Raw genomic sequence first — 17253 nt, 5'->3', positions numbered from 1 at the left:
GGAATGCCTTGAACGGTGTGGACTGTGTCACTCCTCGATGATGAAATGAAGTATTGAAACCAGAGCAACTTGAAAAGGACACAGGGCTCAGACACTTAGTCTTGTGTCGTGGAATATATCAGTTCAAATCCAATTCAAATGGCTTAAACATTTGAACTAGGATTTCTTTAGACAAGTGCTTTACTCAAAGGCTGCCTATGAAAAAGGATCGAGCGAGTCTCCAAATTGCAGGGAAGACTGTCACGACTGCAAATCCCAAATGAAGTGAGACTCTTCTCTTCGTGCCTCACTCTGTGAGAGGCAGGGCTTAAGCTAGACTGAGAAGAAAGTCTTTCTCCTAACTGGCTTGATCAGTCCCCAGGTTGGTGTGCTACCTGATGCAGCTCCCACCTGAGATGCCAAGCTTCCACCCATGCTTTCCGCCGTGCATGAGAGTCTAAAACAAGCCTGTGAATTCTGTGTGGTTCCCTCTGCTCTTTTAGTGGGTCTGCTCCAGACACACAACAAAAAGGTTTCATCTGCACAACGCTGTATACAAAAGTTATTGCATCTGATAGATTTAACAGAGTTCAATCCTCCGGTGCATACACAGGTCAGGGACCACACTACTTCAAAGCCTCTACTCTTCTTTTCTCATATGGTATCCAGACCAAAACATGTCAAATTTTAGTGCACTTCTACAATTAATGCTTTCTGTGCGACCTTAGTTGGAAGCTTTTGGAACAGCAGTTTTTGGATCTGATTGGATTTTTGCCATTTGCAAAGCATTACCTCTAAGAGTAGGAGGATACCATATATGTCTTTTCATTCTTCCTGCTCTACTTCACATATGCAAACTGACATCTCACACTGTACAAATAAAGGAAATGGAGACTCTGGGAGGGATTCAGCTGACTGAATGAGAATTTTTACAATGCAGGAGACCACATCTGAGCACATCACCTTGCGCCCTCCTTATGGTTAGTGGAGAATTAACTGATGTAGGCAGTGGGATACACAGAGCAACTCTTCTCAACCTGAAGTACGCACCTATGTGTGGCTGGATAAATAGCACCCCGAAATCCACTGGCTATAGTGGGAGCACAACCAACCAACCAACTAGCTCAGAAGCAGACATGTAAATTTAAACGAGACGAACCCATTGGGCAGCCCTGAAAACTTTTCACCCATTAAAATTAGACTTGGCTTTTTAAAACCCAAACCTTGTGATCTGACATTTCTTTATACATTAATGACATCAGTGTAATCAATGGAGTTCACTCTCACTAGTGTTACCTGGTAAGCATGGTCCGTGTGTACGAGGTAGAGGTTGGTAGGAGCTGAGCGGCTCAGAGGTGTCATCAATTTAGTCTCGGTTTTGGCACAGGAAATTTCAGGATGGATTGCGTCTTGGGTGGGAAAGGAAGGAGGAGATGCTAAAGATGGAGAGACTGGGGAAAGACTGCTTAAGCCATCAGCTACTGAGTCTGTGTTGAGCCTGATTTCTGTATAGTAAAAATCCTCCTCTCCATCACTGTAGTCAGACTCTCCTACACGTCTGTATCAATACAAAAGAATGAAGGACTGATTAAATGAAGGCAAGAACCCCAAGGTGAATTTTAAGTTCTAGATGCACGAGCAAATACATTCATACAGTCAATAAATTAATATTCCTAGTGTCAACCCTACCTATTTTATCAGCATTCTGGCTGCAGGGAAGGGGAGAGGAAAAGAAAATCATCTAGCCTGAAGGGAAAAGAAGCAGGAATTAGATTTTTTTTTTAATGTGTGTTATTCTTGCCCAATTCTTTGGCCTTGGAGTAGATGTTTAACTTCTGTGCTTCAGCTTAAGTATCAGCTTCTCATTCCTAACTACTGCAGTTAACAAGAATCTCAATGCACTTTGACTTCAGAAATGACAGAGCAGCCACAGAAGGATGAGTAAAGATAACAAACATGGGCAAGATATACCTCACTAACGTTACAATATGCAATTTTATCATAGGTTACTTAATTAAACCAAATATGGTTATGGCTGTGGTTCACTGTGACTTTCCTTGGCATAACAGAAGAAGCCGCTAGAAAACAGTCTCACCACGCAACTCACTCGGACACAGGTAGAGAAAGGAGATACACGGGCTGGCTTGCCAGTGCAGGATTTTCTGGTCCTACTCTCCAGAAGCAGACTTACTGAAGGAGGAGATGTAAAAGGTTTAATTGCCCCTGCATCCCTGGCACTATCTGCTGTGTGTTTGAGCGCAAGTCCCAGGAGCGAAGCAGCCCAGTCAAAGCAGCAGTTCCTAGTAGGCTACATGTTACCTTGAAGTCCAAAACAAACCACTGTTTTAGCACATTCATAATCCAGATGCTATACAGATCTAACTCACAGTTCATATATGTGTACTTTCTCCTGAATCTTCCATATGGTAAATCTGGGAGCCCTAAGTGTCCTCCTGCCTGCATGTCCGTATCAGGGCTGAACACTGGGCCTCTCCTTTTCCAGGCATGCACCCCAAAACCAGCCTCTAGCCATTCTTCAGCCTGCTTGCCCATATACCTCTACCTGTGGTCCTCTCACCACCTTACTCAACAGAACTCCTTGAGTCAGGTTTGAAAGGCTCTACCAGAAGTACCATCTGAGACCGCAGCCAGTCGCTCACCAAAACTCCTCTCTCCGGCAAAGTTACAAACTCCAAATTTCAGGGAAGTTCTGCTGTTTACTTCTCCCTCTCCCGTGCCACGAAAAGGATGTCCCCGTAATATACAGGACAAAGCAACACTTGTTAACGGCATTTTGAAAGAGATTTTCTCTGTTTCTGATAGCCTCACTCTTGAGAGCCTAAGCCCAAAAGCAATTACTATGACCTTTGCAAAACGCTCCTGAGCTCCACAGCAGACTACTTCCTCATGGTCACTTTAATTTTTAAGCACTGGGTAACATAGACCTACACAAGAGAGATGTATTTCCAAGTACCTAACAGGTGAAGACCATGAGTCCCCACTGTAACTATATATGAGACAGCTAGGTCACTCAGTGAATTGCACAGGAGATTTCAATTGCAAACTAAAGCTTTGAAAGAAGCTTGTATCATACAAGATTCATTTGCTTTTGCTTCTAGTCCAAGTAACGTACACATGAAATTGCAGCTCAGTTTCTTTTTCTTAGGTTTCTTAGGGGTATTTTTTTGAGTTAATTTGACTCAGAACTAGCACAAACACCTGATCTGATGCGAAACAAAGCTGGAAAGTATTCATGCAAGACCCTGAAACCTGCTGTCTTTCACACAGAGTCAGCCTGGATGTGTCATGCGGATAGCACACGTGAAGTAAACGCCACTGAGTTGCGCTGCCATTAGGGAAGTGCAGTATGACCTAGAGCTGTATTTGACCTTCCAGTAAAGTTCACAAAGGTTCAAGAAAGGAAGTGCCTTGCTGTTGGAATAAGTTCCCGTTCACCTTGATGCACTAGTCCGCAATTTCCTCAGAAACCTAGGGATCTGAGACAGAAAAGCCAAGGACAAGCCAGTCCACCTCCCCGGCCAAGTGCAACTGCTCCCCTTCTATACCAAATCCTTTAGACTTCTGAAGAGACTGCTCTCTTACCCAAGGTGAATGGTCCGTATGTGTTTCTGAATCCCTGCAGCTGTGCTCAGTACCTTCCCACAGTTTTTCCACAGGCATTTGAACATCACCTTCATGGAGTTCTGGAAATTATGAGTAAAGCAACATTAATTGCATGGAAGATAGAAAGAAAACCAAACCACCCAAAACAGATATATAGTTACAAAACACTGTGAAGGTTCAGAGCTTCTAACTCCGAATTTGTAATGATGTAATAGTCTCTGTCAACAGCATCATGCTACTGAACCCAACAGAAGCCCAGTGAAAAGCCACAGGAGCAGCTCGTGCCAAAACTACCTCTCCTCACTCTCCGGCATGGCTTTTTCATTTCCAAGTTCCAGTTTCTGTCTCCCCACTAAAGGAGGTAGATGATATAAAAACTTCCTACACTTCTTTGGAGCCTTTCAAAGAACAACTGATGAGGACTTCTCACTTAATACAAGCCACCTTCTTAAATTAAGATCTTCCTAAAGCAAGCTTTTATGAATATTTCCGCTCGTGAATTTTGCAACACAGAAAAAATATTGTGCCAGAAAACCGTAGCTTCTGCAATGACAATATTCACCCATGAGCTGGCAAAACCTGCTTTTATTTAATTCAGGAGCTGCTGTGACTCTTACTTGGACAAGAGAATGAGAAGCCACCAGGCTGTGTTCAACATTTTTTAAAAAATGTGTGTTCAACATTTTTAAAAAAATATGTGTATAATCTTATTTTAATATTCTTGTTATATTCTTTAATATAACTTCATTGGCCTAAACTGAGTTATCATTGATTTAAAGCACAGCCAACAAGGCTATAACCAGCCCAATCTTCAATATTTTGAAGACTCTGGAGAAAAGTAGTCTTAATTTAAAGCACAGTATGTGGTAACAAACAACACAGATGTTGCAGAACTGCATAGATTTTTTTAAAAGCTAATTTGACCCCAAAACGAAACCTACTTTATAAATTTTAAATTTTAAAAAAAATCTAAATAATTTGTACTTCTCAAAAGTAATTTTCTCTATTATTACAGAACACATTATTAAAGAAAACATGAAGAGCTTCAAAATACTGTATTATTATCCTATAATTTTAGTTACATGTAAGATTAAATGAATATATTCATATAAAGCTCGATTAAAAAAAAAGGGAACAAGCATCTCCTTAGAGTTAAGTACGTGCTTTGCTCTGTCTTGAACAAAAGCTGACTTAGTGCTTTCTTCAATTTGGATCCTTTGGAACTGCATGCCAGCAGATGGTAAGTTTCAGCATTTGCTAGAAAGATGATGATTAAAATATAATTTTAAAAAATGTCAGCTGATGGGCTTTTTAAAATACAAGTTGATTGTAGTAGCATGTTCTCATAGTTACTTGGCAGTCTAACATCTCCTGTTTGAAAGTATGGAGGCTAAGGCCTTTAAGATTTGAGGTACCTGATCATACTGTTTGTATGAAAACCTTCTACTTTGGAATAAATTGCACATAAATTCCCTCTACAATTTTTGATCTGATAATACAATTACCATTCAAATAGATACAGAACTCTTTTTTCCTAAAATTAAATGTAATCTATCTAGCAATTCTGAGAGATGCATTTCTCCCTTTTGTAATATAATACTACATACTATCATCAGCTCAAAAACCCACAACCAACCATGGCGACAAGATAAAGACCATGCTTATCATTTACATCTTAGGAATTCTGATATGACGTCATGAACACCATATCCATCTTTATGAACACAGAATGGTTTAACATCAATCTGCGGTTTGATGGTAAAACCAATCTCCTAGCTCCACTGTGTTTTTAGCTTTACTGTCAATGCTAGGACTCTGCAAAAACCCATGCATTTTAACATAACCAAATGAAATCTCACTCAGTAGAAACACATAACATAAACCATTCTTCCATTTCTGACTAGTAAAAAAATTGCTTAATCAGGCTTAATGTTTTATTTAAGAAAATAATGGAACATAAATGGTTTGGTGAAGAATAACCACATTAGCGGAAACTTTAAAGCAAGCAACTTTCTTAATGGGAAGCGGTTGCTAACATGACATTTTCCAAACATGAAATGGAAGAAACTTTAACGAGTAAAAGCAAGGATACCGATCACTCTATTTCCAGGTTTATTCCTTCTGATTTTTGCAGCCCTAAAGAAGATACAACCTGAACATTTTTATTTCAGCTTCTAAAGGTGCAAAGCTGTACTCAGATAAAGTACCATGCTGGGACTAGAATCAAAAAAACTGCAGGAAACACAGTTCATTTATAAAACAAAGCTTGGCAGGTAATATTGTTGTTTATCTACATTAAACATTTGCCATACAGAGCAAAATCCCTGTGAACTAGAATAGATAGTGTAATAGATCTGTGGTGGGTACATAAATAGAAATATTCGAAAACAACTTGGATAACAACAAAGATGGCAGCTGCAAACCCATCTGTCTCACCACAGCTGAGCAATAAGAGTGATGCTAATAAGCTGAACTTCAACTGAAAAGTAAAAGGCAAACCAGCACGCTTCTGCATTCCTACTCCTCCTGTACCACACCCTCCAAAATCACCTCTGTCTTTAGTTTAACGTCAGCTCTAACTTCTAATTTATTATAACAAAGGTGTCCTCCAAAATATTTTTCTTCCTTTTTAGCAAGAAGCACAAACGTTTTACACCCCTCTCCCACAAACAAGGGCAGAACAGTGTGGGTCAGCAAATAAGCAACTTCTGGAGCAAAAGGATAAATCTGAACAGGTTTAAACAATCATTAGAACTTCTTCCTGCTGGTGATGAAGCAATTAACTGTCTCAGACTGAGCCAGAAACAAAGTCATTATGCAGAATGAATTCTCTGTTTTTTCTCCTTCTTACAAAAAGCCCTTTTTCATCTTGCTATGTAAAATCTGTCCTGTTGCGTTGGGAGGGAAGGAAACTTGGACTAGTGCCATCTCTTTGTTTTCTTTTTCTTCAAGAAGAGCTTGCTTGCTAGCATAACGGTGCTTTTTTGGAGTTAGTTTTGGGCTTTTTTTTTTTTACACTGTGTTTTATTTAGTCTGCTTTTGCACTCCTACCGAGGATAAATTTGGTCACTGCTAATACTGTATCAAAAGCCATCAGGTTTTGATCTCTCTCTCCTCTTTTCACACCATATGTTTGAGCAGAGAAAGCTTCACAGTATTAAGGTATCTGACATGCTGTCAGACAAACAGCACTTCCAGGGAACAAGAAGTATTAAGGCCATATCCAGTTTTTGTGATGACATGTAAAGGCTGCCTGTTGCATACTGCACAAAAAGAATTTGCCAAAGTAGGATAGAAATCCCTTGAACGGCCAGAGGCAACACCTTCTGGAAATCACTCTAGTGTTTTCTGAGCAGGAGGCTCTGTAGAACCTCATCATCTGCCAGCAAATATGTGGTGCTGATGGCAGCATGTGTGTGCAGTAGGTGACCAGGTTAAACGAGACATAGTGACTAGGCTAAGTACCTACATTAATTGGATGCCAAGGAGGGATACACATACAGAGCTGTTCCTTTCTCACAGCAAAATAAGTCTACCAACATCCTATCTGCCCCTTGGTATGGAATTTAACGTGAGGCTAACCTTTCTCTTCCTAGGAATAGGTTCATCAAAGAGAAGGTTGCTTGTTTCGGCTTCATCAATACCATCATCTGGCTGGGAAGGTGTCCGAAAAGCTTTGAAGCTATCAGCTGACAGAGGTGGAGATGGGGTGGATGGGTTGGACTGGTCACTGGGAGCGTTCCAGCTCCAGTATCCACTGCTGCTGGTACTAGAAGGCACAAATCCTCCTTCTTTCCAAGATCCATTTAGGGATTCTGTCAGGAACAACAACAGCCATCATTATAACAGTATCATGTGTTAGGGCTAAGCAGCTCTTTTATCTAAGGCTTAGATGCCATGTTGGCAGTTAACTGTACATTCAATAAAGGAAAACAAAAGCATTGGATGTAGAGAGGACAACCACATCTACCCCACTGCACACAAACTATATATTCCACATTTGATTTTTCAGGTGTTTTTAAAAAACAAGTATTTTTCTAAAAAGAAATGCTGGGTTTGGAAAAATAACCTGTTCTGGAGCATAAACCTCAATATTGCATGCATGATTAAGGGAAAACATTCAAATACATCCTCAAGTTTCAATAGGAACACATGACTGTGGTGGGGCATCAGAGCAAGCTCCAAGCCACCACACGGCCAACAGGAGATCCCCTGGGAAGGGGACATACACTCTGAGCCCAGGACACTAACCAGATCTGCAAAAACATGATCATCATCCCAGTACTAAAACACCAAAGAAAACCATAATTACACTCTAACTGTCTTCTCATAATCTCCCAGTGTACACACCTCTGCCTAATTTGAATCTCTAATTGAGGTGGTACGTATCCTTGGAAGGATATCCCTTTTTCTTCATACACATGTATCGTTAGGCATCTGGTTTCAGAAGTGGGACGCATAGACACTGGATCACCGCCACACCCGCTCGCTGGAGGAACTCCCTCCTCGCTGCAGCAGTTCCCCTGACATTAGGTGGTAAGCAGGCAGGCACTCAGACTAACAGGTTATTCTGCAACACGGTGGGTGGGAGAAACAGCACTGCTTTTGCAGTCTGAGGCATGGCTTTAGCCATGCTTCACGTGCTGAGGTCCTCAGGCGTTAGACATTGGCATGTCACTCTTCCCATTCCCTGAAGGGCTTTTGGCAGGAGAGGAGTATGGAGGCCACCAGCTCAGCAAAGGTATGGCCCAAGCGTGTCCACTGGTGCAACCACAGGCGGCTCTGCCTGAAGCTTCAGGTTCTCACAGGGCTTGAGCACAGGGACGGTTTAGGTGCAGTTTCTCCTTAACTCAGGCATTGGAAGCTTTTCCCAAAGACACCGTAGGTGCCTGAGTATTGTGCAATACCAGACTTTGGAGTTAGCAAGCAAATAACATCTTATCTGTTCATGAAACGTTATTTAAGTGTGAGACAGAAGTCTTTTCAAGCCAGCGCCTGCCTTTAAGAGTTCTGCAGAAGTCACTCCTTCATTCCTTCTCAATTTCTTACAGATAAATTTAGCTAATGACATCAGCAAGAAAATAATGCCTACCACCTGCTACCAAAAGCTTAACCCAAAGCCAATGAATTTTTATTTTTTTTCTCCTAATTAATTTGGTTTTGGACGAAACCCTTAATGATTAACATCAGCTGCTCCCAAAACAGAATGCAGTGCTCCATCATGTAAGCACATGCATAAAAATACCCCCTTGCGTAGGCAGCAGCCAAGTCCCTACATTTACTGATCAGGGCCGCTGAGCATAAATGGGATCAACCCTCCCTCCCCCCTCCAAATTCCTCTTTGGAAAAGGACATACACATTTCCGGTAGCTAATTAAGTTAACATATGAAAATGTCATGTTTTGGTTCATGATTAGCCTTCATGTGACTGTAACGGAGGTGGGTTTTGTTTCTTTTAAGTATTTATACTTGAGTCTCGTGCCAAAGCCAAGAAGTACATCTGCTATCAACTTGTGACCTTAGCATAGCTTAAAATTTCCATTTCTTCAGAAAAACAAAAGAAACAGCACTCTTTCAACTACTACTTTCTGACACATTTATGGTGGTACTTTGTATTCCCAGGGTTTACAGTTTCTCCTCACCTTGCTGAGAGAGAGATGTAAATCAAGAACATTTTTAAAGTAGCATGGAAAAGACTGAATGAGGCTGACAAAAGGGAAAAAACAAACGCTGTTTCTCATTAATACTAACAAATCTGTCAATGTAAAGAAGTTTAAAATATAAATAAATGCAACTTACTCTTATTTTGGGGCTTTTATCACATTGCTAAAGTTGCATGAAAGAGAACCAGACCAAATATTACTCAGCTGCAGAGAAACAAGGGCCAAACTGATCCAATTTACATGGGTGATCACTCCCAGTAATTCCAGCACAGATCAGACTTTAATATTGATGCTAATGTTATTTTTTGTACTTCTAGGCAAAATTCCATTTGTTTAAACAAATGTTCCTTTAATTACACTGCTACTTACTGCCCTTTTTGGAAAAGGATGTAGTAAAAATTCATCATTAGTACGTTTGTAGCTCGTATTACTAAGATCAGAGCCGAGCCTTGCAACACCAATTGAGCTTTAAATTATCAAATCTTTACACTTTTATTGAAGTCTTTAGTAGTCTTCACTCGGGCAAAACTAAGTCATTCAGGGAGAAGGTGCCCAACAACAGCTTCAAAATCTTGTGTGTGACTACTGAAAACACGTGAATTATTTTTTCAGGCTTGTCTTCCCAGATTTTGGGAAACAAGCAGACAAGCTATGTGAAGAAATATCAAAGAGCACTCAGGCTGCATGAAGAAATATCAAAGGCAGTTAACAGCTACCATTCACCTATTAGCAATTCAAAAGGGCTTGTTTGGAAGATCTTTCCGACTGACAGCTGCTAGCTAGTGTGCACTGCCGGTCCTGACAACTGTCATCTGCTCAAACTGTTTAAGGTGGCAGATACTGCCTTGCCCCACACGAGAGCAGCTCCCCGTGACCAGGGACGCAACGTGGGCCACGCGTGTGCCTCGGCTACTCCAAATCCCTGCCTGGCACATCAGCACGGATCCACCTTCATCTGTGCTTTTGGCTGTGAGCTGGAGCAGCTGGAGAGCAGGTATGTTTTCTCCCTTCCATTGGCCTTCCCTGGAGGCTGGCAACCTCCCAGCCCTGAGGTGGACAGTCACTGGGGATGTCACCACTAGAGGTGTCCCAGGGGTCCTCAGAGCAGTGATGCTCCATAAATACTTCTGGTTTTAACATTTGGTAAGTGTGTTGAAAGCACACAGGCAGCAGCCATGGGTGTTCATGGCTAGACTTCCAGCTAGATGGATAAAATTTAAGTTTTCTGGAAAGAAATGAAAAAACCCACACCATTTGTTCAAAAATCTTGAAAGCTGGGACATTCCTCATGGTACAGATTGATTTCAGTACAACATCATTCAGTGGATTGCCCCTGCTTCCATGAAGAACTGCAAAGACTATTTCCCTATTAATTTGCAGTTAGTATTCCTCAAAGTACTCCAATTATTTACAGTAGAAGGGCATTTAGTATCGATTGAACCGTTACGAGTAAGAAAAGCCAGTCGTACAAACAATGCTGAGATATCTTAACAAGGGTGTCCTAATTTAAATTATTCTTTAAAACACAACACTTCAAAAAATTTCTTGTAACTCCAGTCAAGCTTGCATAGATTAATTGTATTTCTTTAGCAATCTCATTATTACCATTAACTTTTTAGATTTATTTTTATTTGTGTGTCTTCTGCTATACCATGAATGGAGTAGTCTTTTAAGGGATTATGGATGTGATGATAGACCATCAGAGAGTTACAAAGGGCACAGGAATTGAGGGTATAATCGTGCATCGGCAGACACAGACCTGTCGCTGTGCAGACCACTAGCGCATGGCCTCTCAGCCGAGGGCTGTGATCTGGAATTGCTTTGTCTCATTGTAGTGTTGAGTGAAATCCGACTTGATTTCCTTGGGGTGGGGACAAGAACAACTGCTGTCATGTTTACTGCATATGTGCAAATGCAAATAAGCTGTTTGGAAAACTAGCGTTTCAGCAAGGTCAGGAGACCTTCCGCAGCGCTGATCTCCCATTTATGAAATGGGGCATCTCCTGTTTCATCAACTGAAGCTGCTCTATGGTTACGGAAAAGGTTTCTTCTCATTTCTGCCAACGCTGCACCAAAACCCTCGACTATGTCGGAGCAAAGCTCACGCAATATGATGCCCAGCACGCACGGGCCACTGCCAGAAGACAGCCACTCACCCTTTGTCCTCCACCATGGCCACAACTCCTGGACACAAGCCCCCAGATACAGGGCCCTGGCACCCCTCCCAGCAGCCCCTGCCCCGGCGCTGCTCTGAAGGCTTACCATTGGGTCGGACAGGAGGGCTGCGGACCAAGGGGCTGGTGGATAAACTGGTGAGTACCATGGCTGCTGTTACTTTATCCATGTCCAGTTCTTCTGAAGATTTTCTGAAACACAGTGAATGGGAGGCAGGAAACACGTCAGCAAATACTTAACCTTTTTTAGTGTTGTTTTTTTTTAAAATAACAGACCTAACCCTAAGCCAGTAACCGAAGCAAGCCACCAAGCAGAGTTCTCAAAGCTTTTGTCTTCTGGCAACCTGAGCATACCAACTGGCTACTTTAAGCAAACCAGCTCAGCATAAATAGGAAAAGCAGTGGAAAAAGAGAATACATCTTTGTATAAAATTGTCAGGATTACTGTGACATTAGTTTGAACCTGTTCCCTTTTTTCAGAATTTCAGCTATTCATATCCTTAAAGCTAGCTGTCTGCTTAGGTTTTTTTCCTTGGATGAAGACATAGAAATGCAAAACCAGGTAAGACTACCCGTAACATTAATAATATACGCTACTCTATGTAGGGAGGTGAGGAAGAACTATGAAGTGGAACTGAGGGATGTGATTTTTTCTTTGTTGCTTCCGCTTAACACTGTACTCTCGCCAAAAGACTGATCCTAAAATTTTCCTAGTCAGATTATAAACTAATTATTTAAAATAATTAGTAAATTGGCAGAAAAACAGTGCAGGGGGTGGAGGGGGGTTTCTGCAGGTGTCATGGGCGCCCAAGCCAGTGGGACAACGCAGCGGAAAGAGAGGGACCCATCGCTGCCTTAGCTCAGCCTCGCTGGGAACTGGCCCTAAGTGGCTGCTTTGATTCTATGCAGTTAAGACAAATGAATTCTGGGGGAAAAAAAAAAATAAAATCAGGAGACAGACAGAGAGGGCATGCGGAAGGGGTCATAAGGGAGAGGAGGGCAGCCAGCTTTCCGGGGGAGGGAGGAGAGGATTTGGAGACAACGGATGCCTCCAGAAACCAGGCTTCAGTGACCCCACTGCTCAAGGAGCAATGTTTTTTTTAGACAATGCAGAATTTTCAATGGTTGTAAAAAAGTACATACTATCACTTTTTTTTCCAAAAGTAACTTTTCCTGACAGGTTAGCAGTACAATGTACCATTTCTGAAGACTGAACGTACCAAAACAAAACTACTAAACCCACTAGGTTTAGCAGACTTTAGCTTTTCATCCTTGTGGGACAGTGGAACCAAAGCAGACAGCTTCTTATAAATCTCTGCTTTCAAACACACAATTGATCATCCAAGACCATCTTCTCATTTACTAGAGATAAAGTTAAATTTGTTCTTACAAAAGGACACTTTCCCCACCTCTAATTTACATTGTGGGGTTTCTAGAATTGCCTCTGTGCCTTGCTTGCCAGGAGCTCTACTTAACCATCAGGTTGAGTCTTTATTTAAAGCCCAATATAAGAAGTGTTCAGCCACCTGATGTTTTCTGTCAACTGTTGATCAGTAAGTCACCAAATCACCATGCTGCTTGCAGTCCCCTTCCTAGAATCCCATTCCACCCATCAGCTTAAAGGCTTATTAACTGAGAACTACGCTACAGTCAAAGTCTCTTGATATTTTAGTGAGCAAACCTCAAACTTGTCCATGAAACAGTTCACAGCTGCTTTCTGACTGATGCAAGGACCCACGCAGATGCTGATGAACACTCTCCCATGCCGCACAACAGCTTAGCTCTCATGACTGTCTTTTGCAACACATCAGTGCCTGGAACCGAAATGCTGATGATGGTTCCTGATGCGTTCTGATTATAGCCATAGAAGCCCTCCTTTCCTTCAGCCAGAGTTTTTGCAAAGAACACAGCAGCCATATGGTCATCACCGAATCCTGAAAAGGTCTTGGATATCTGCTATAATCAGCTAATACCTGAATCCATCACCCATCAGGTCCTCTCACCGGCAGAGGAGTATTTCACTCAGAATGCCAAATTCCTCTGGGTCCAGAAGACGTTTCTTAAGGGATGACATGGAGATGCTACATTTTCTGGAGACCAACCCTGCCAGATGATTTTCCAATTACCTAATATCCCAGTATGAAAATCCACTCTCTGAGAAGCATTCAGCTGCTCTGTAGTCCACTCCTGCAAGACTACACCAATTGTCCCTACTCCTTTATCCAGCTATAGATGAACCACTAATTTGCACTTCGGCAACATACGAGGACAAAATTACCACAGGTTCCTGATATGCTGGAGAAGCTGATCCCTAGTGTTTGCAATCAGCCTTCCAACAAGGCTCTTCTGTGTGTGTGGCAACAGGACTAACACGGCCCTGTCCAGACCTCTGCAGAATTGCAAAATCACACTACAGCAGTTGCTGCAAGCATTTGCCGCAAGCATTTGCCAAGTCGGTGTCAAGATGCCAGAGTCTAGACCCAGAGCTAAGCCCAAAGTTCCTCCAAATAGTCTATCATTTTAACTTCTTCTAGCTCTTCTGTGTTGATGGGTTTTTTTTCCCCTCTACAATGACTCAGACTGCTGCTCTGAAAAACTAACCTTTGCTTCAAATAATTTTGTCAATAATGCCCCAAAATTATCATCATTGGCATCTGTGCCTAAGATGGAAGTTTTCATAGCCAGGCAAACGACAGGAATGGTCATGAGACCCCCCTGCCAGTTCTAGCCATGCTAAACCACACTCCTGCAATTACTGGAATGCCTTTTTCTACCTGATCCAATTTAACTGGTTTTCAATACGGAAAGCCCAAATAAACAAAACTCTGAACTTCTCTGCCCATTTTGAATCAGAGTCATTTTTACTACTTAGTGTTCCTCAGCTGCATCCAGCAAACAAGGAATGCTCTACTCATACTTCCCAGCCACAAGAATTTTAGCAGCTACAAGTGTTGGCTTATGTGACTCTGCTCCCAAACACATTTTTACAGTTTGGCTCATAAATGTAAACACACATATTTCATATATCACTCAGCCAGCACTGCTGCAGCAACAGCAGCCTTCGAGAGAGAGGCAACACATAAAACTGAAGACAGGAACCACTTAAGCCATCTGCACTTAGTCAGCATCACATGTGAGTCGACGCCTTAAGACTGCCCCAGTCTTTTCCAGCTTCCTCCGCTGGAAAGTTGAACCTGCACACAGCTGTTCAACAGTATTCACACTCAGAGGGGAGAATAACTTGTTTGTTACACATTGATGGTTCACAAACCATTTATTCCACCATTGCTAAGGTGATTTTCTGCAGACTGAAGTTATAATCCCTGGTGTTGCTTATACTGTTATTAGGTGTAATGAAACCTAAATCAGTTGTAAGATCACCTACTAGATCAGCTGTGAAGATTTCTTCTTTCCTCTAATCCCACATCCCAGTCTCCAAATGCCATCTCCCAACTTCTGGACGGATGTATTTGTGTCAGCCCAGTCTGCATTTGAGACCAAGCAGTTTTGGATTCTTTATTTCCAAGTCTTTGTAAATCCAAACACATGCCAATAGCTGAATTATAACGAACCAGCTGAGACATAAGCGGCAGAAGTTAGAGGACCTTGGGGACGGATCTTCTACCACCACCCCATCTCTCTCAGCTTCATGTCTCCCTGCCTCCTCAGCAGGGAGAATGGTTTTACTTGATCCCTGCAATACCCTAACCTAGCCAGTCTGGTATTTAAAATTGTCCTTTTCTTTAATAGCCGAGCTCAAATTAAACTTAGTTACTACCCTCACTCTTGCTCAATCTTTTCCTTGGTTCTGCTGATGAATTTACTGAATTTTTTTGATAATCATTTAACAGTGTTAAGAAACTATCACATCTCCCTCAGTCAGAGCTCTCTGCGAGGAAAGGCTGGGTTTAAGCTCCAAAAGATGAGCAAAAGACGGTCCAAGACGAGTCCAAGGCTACATAAGTGTTTCAAACCAACACAACATCCCGATCTCCTACTGTCCCATTTCCTAGCCAGTACCTGACTCCCCCGAGGACCCGTGCTTCCTTATGGGACTGAATCCACGGTTTAAGCTCTTGGTGCGATCCCTCCCTACCAGCAACCTGCTGGTGAGGGGACGTCCTCCTGACCTCCCTTCGGGAAAGGTGCACAGGTCCTCTTCTGGCCACTGTCACCTTCGCACTCCCTACTAAGTGTTATTCTCATCTGGACACACCTATACCACACCTGTGTTTTTTCTTCTCTCTATCAGCCACACCATCATCTATGGTCGGAACTTTTGTTTTTTAAACTTTCTCTCAAAAAATCCTTAGCAATATGTATTTTATTCTAGTTTTGAAGTCTTTAGTCTATTCTTTATTATTTGCCTGGCTTAGATCAAAAAGCCTGCAGTTCCTCCTCTTAGAAAGATGGCATCTTAGGTCAGTACTTTACCCAAGCATATTTTAAGGGTCCTGGAGAATATTCTTAGAGCAGAGAAACTGGTAGTGGTAGCAGGTGTTTTTGATAAAATTGACCTTATTCAAAAGAACAACTAAGTTCATTTTAAGCAAAGAAAAAACAAAAACCAGACAAATTTATTTTTCCTGCCCGTAACTCCAAAGCTTTCAGTTAATTCCCTGACCAGGAACCGCTAACTCCAGCGCAGCAATGCTCAAAGCAATGATGCACAGGTTCACCATATGGAAAGTGCCCTCCTATGATCCGGAGCTGCCCCAACACAGCCTGAGTGCGGACCAGGCAGCGTTTCTTCACCAGGGCTCTACTCCCATCAAGAAGGTGAGAGGGGGGAGCAGGGGCAGCAGCATCCTGCAGCTGACAGGACCAGGCTGCAGGGGGATAGAAACTCCAGCACTGGGAGATGAGCCCACAGAGAAGGAAAGGGGAAGGATATTTTCCAATTACTTCAAGTGGGGGTTGGCTACAGAAGGTCACAGATCCAGCCTTCTTCTCCAGAACCACGTCCCCCTTTTGTTCCAGCACTGTTGCGCTTGCCTTTCCTTATCCTACTTTCTAAACAATAACCACCTGAAGCCCATATGCCCTAAACATTCAGATTTATCAGAAGGCTTACGTTTTTCTTTATTTTGGCAGAGGCATGTGCTTACCTGTTTCTTACTGCTATCCTCACCAGAGGGACACAGTAAAAAATAAATAAAATAAAAAATTTTAACTGGGATTGATCAAGAACAGCGGCAGTCAGGCACAAAAATGCTAGTATGCTATGTTAGCTGCTTCTGTCCTCCACCCAAAAACCAGCTTATGACAGTGGTTCACAAAACACCTCGATCTTTTGTTAAGGAATTAACATATAAATATGCATGCATTAGTACGCTACAACCAGGACAAAACAACAGTATATTTAAATTGCCCTCTCCCTCCCATACTTACACTTCTAAATGCTCACAGAGACCTCTGAAGTCTTACTTTGACCACCTGATTACAGCCACATCATACTGATGCCGTCATATGGAGCACTGTATCAATGCTGATAGATAAACATGTTGTTACAGGCTTTTGTACACCAAAAATATGATTCATCATATAATGAATCATTGTAATCAGTGCACTAGTAATAACCGAAGTACTTCTGAAAGAAATAAAAATCCTAAATTACATTCTACAGGTAAAACAAGAAGATTTTAGGTTTCTTCTATTCATCATTAATGGCAAAGGCAACATCCTAACAAGGAACCAGAAAGAAAAGCCATGTATGGCTGTGACTCCAGATATCTAAAGTAACTACAACTTCTGTCTTGAGCAAAGACCTACAATATCGTGCAGCAAAATATTATTAATCCATAAAATACCTT

At 41.9% G+C, this 17253-nt stretch overlaps 1 protein-coding gene across 1 annotated transcript in view; it reads right to left on the bottom strand.

Moving 5' to 3' along the window:
• Positions 1-13357, bottom strand: part of LOC104078781 (zinc finger protein 704-like) — a 16533-nt gene extending 3176 nt beyond the window's left edge. Inside the window, exons 1-5 of the mRNA XM_009580565.1 lie at positions 13179-13357; positions 11529-11632; positions 7186-7418; positions 3583-3683; positions 1276-1537 (exon numbers count right to left, since the gene is read on the bottom strand). Coding sequence (XP_009578860.1) covers positions 1276-1537; positions 3583-3683; positions 7186-7418; positions 11529-11632; positions 13179-13357 — 879 coding nt within the window. The remainder of the gene's footprint in view (positions 1-1275; positions 1538-3582; positions 3684-7185; positions 7419-11528; positions 11633-13178) is intronic.
• Between the last annotated feature and the right edge of the window lie 3896 nt (positions 13358-17253).

Source organism: Fulmarus glacialis, unplaced genomic scaffold, assembly GCF_000690835.1.
Source record: "Fulmarus glacialis isolate BGI_N327 unplaced genomic scaffold, ASM69083v1 scaffold38500, whole genome shotgun sequence".
Classification (NCBI taxonomy): Eukaryota; Metazoa; Chordata; class Aves; order Procellariiformes; family Procellariidae; genus Fulmarus; species Fulmarus glacialis.
Note: the sequence above shows the minus strand (reverse complement) of the source record. Positions and strands in the feature narration are given on the sequence as shown.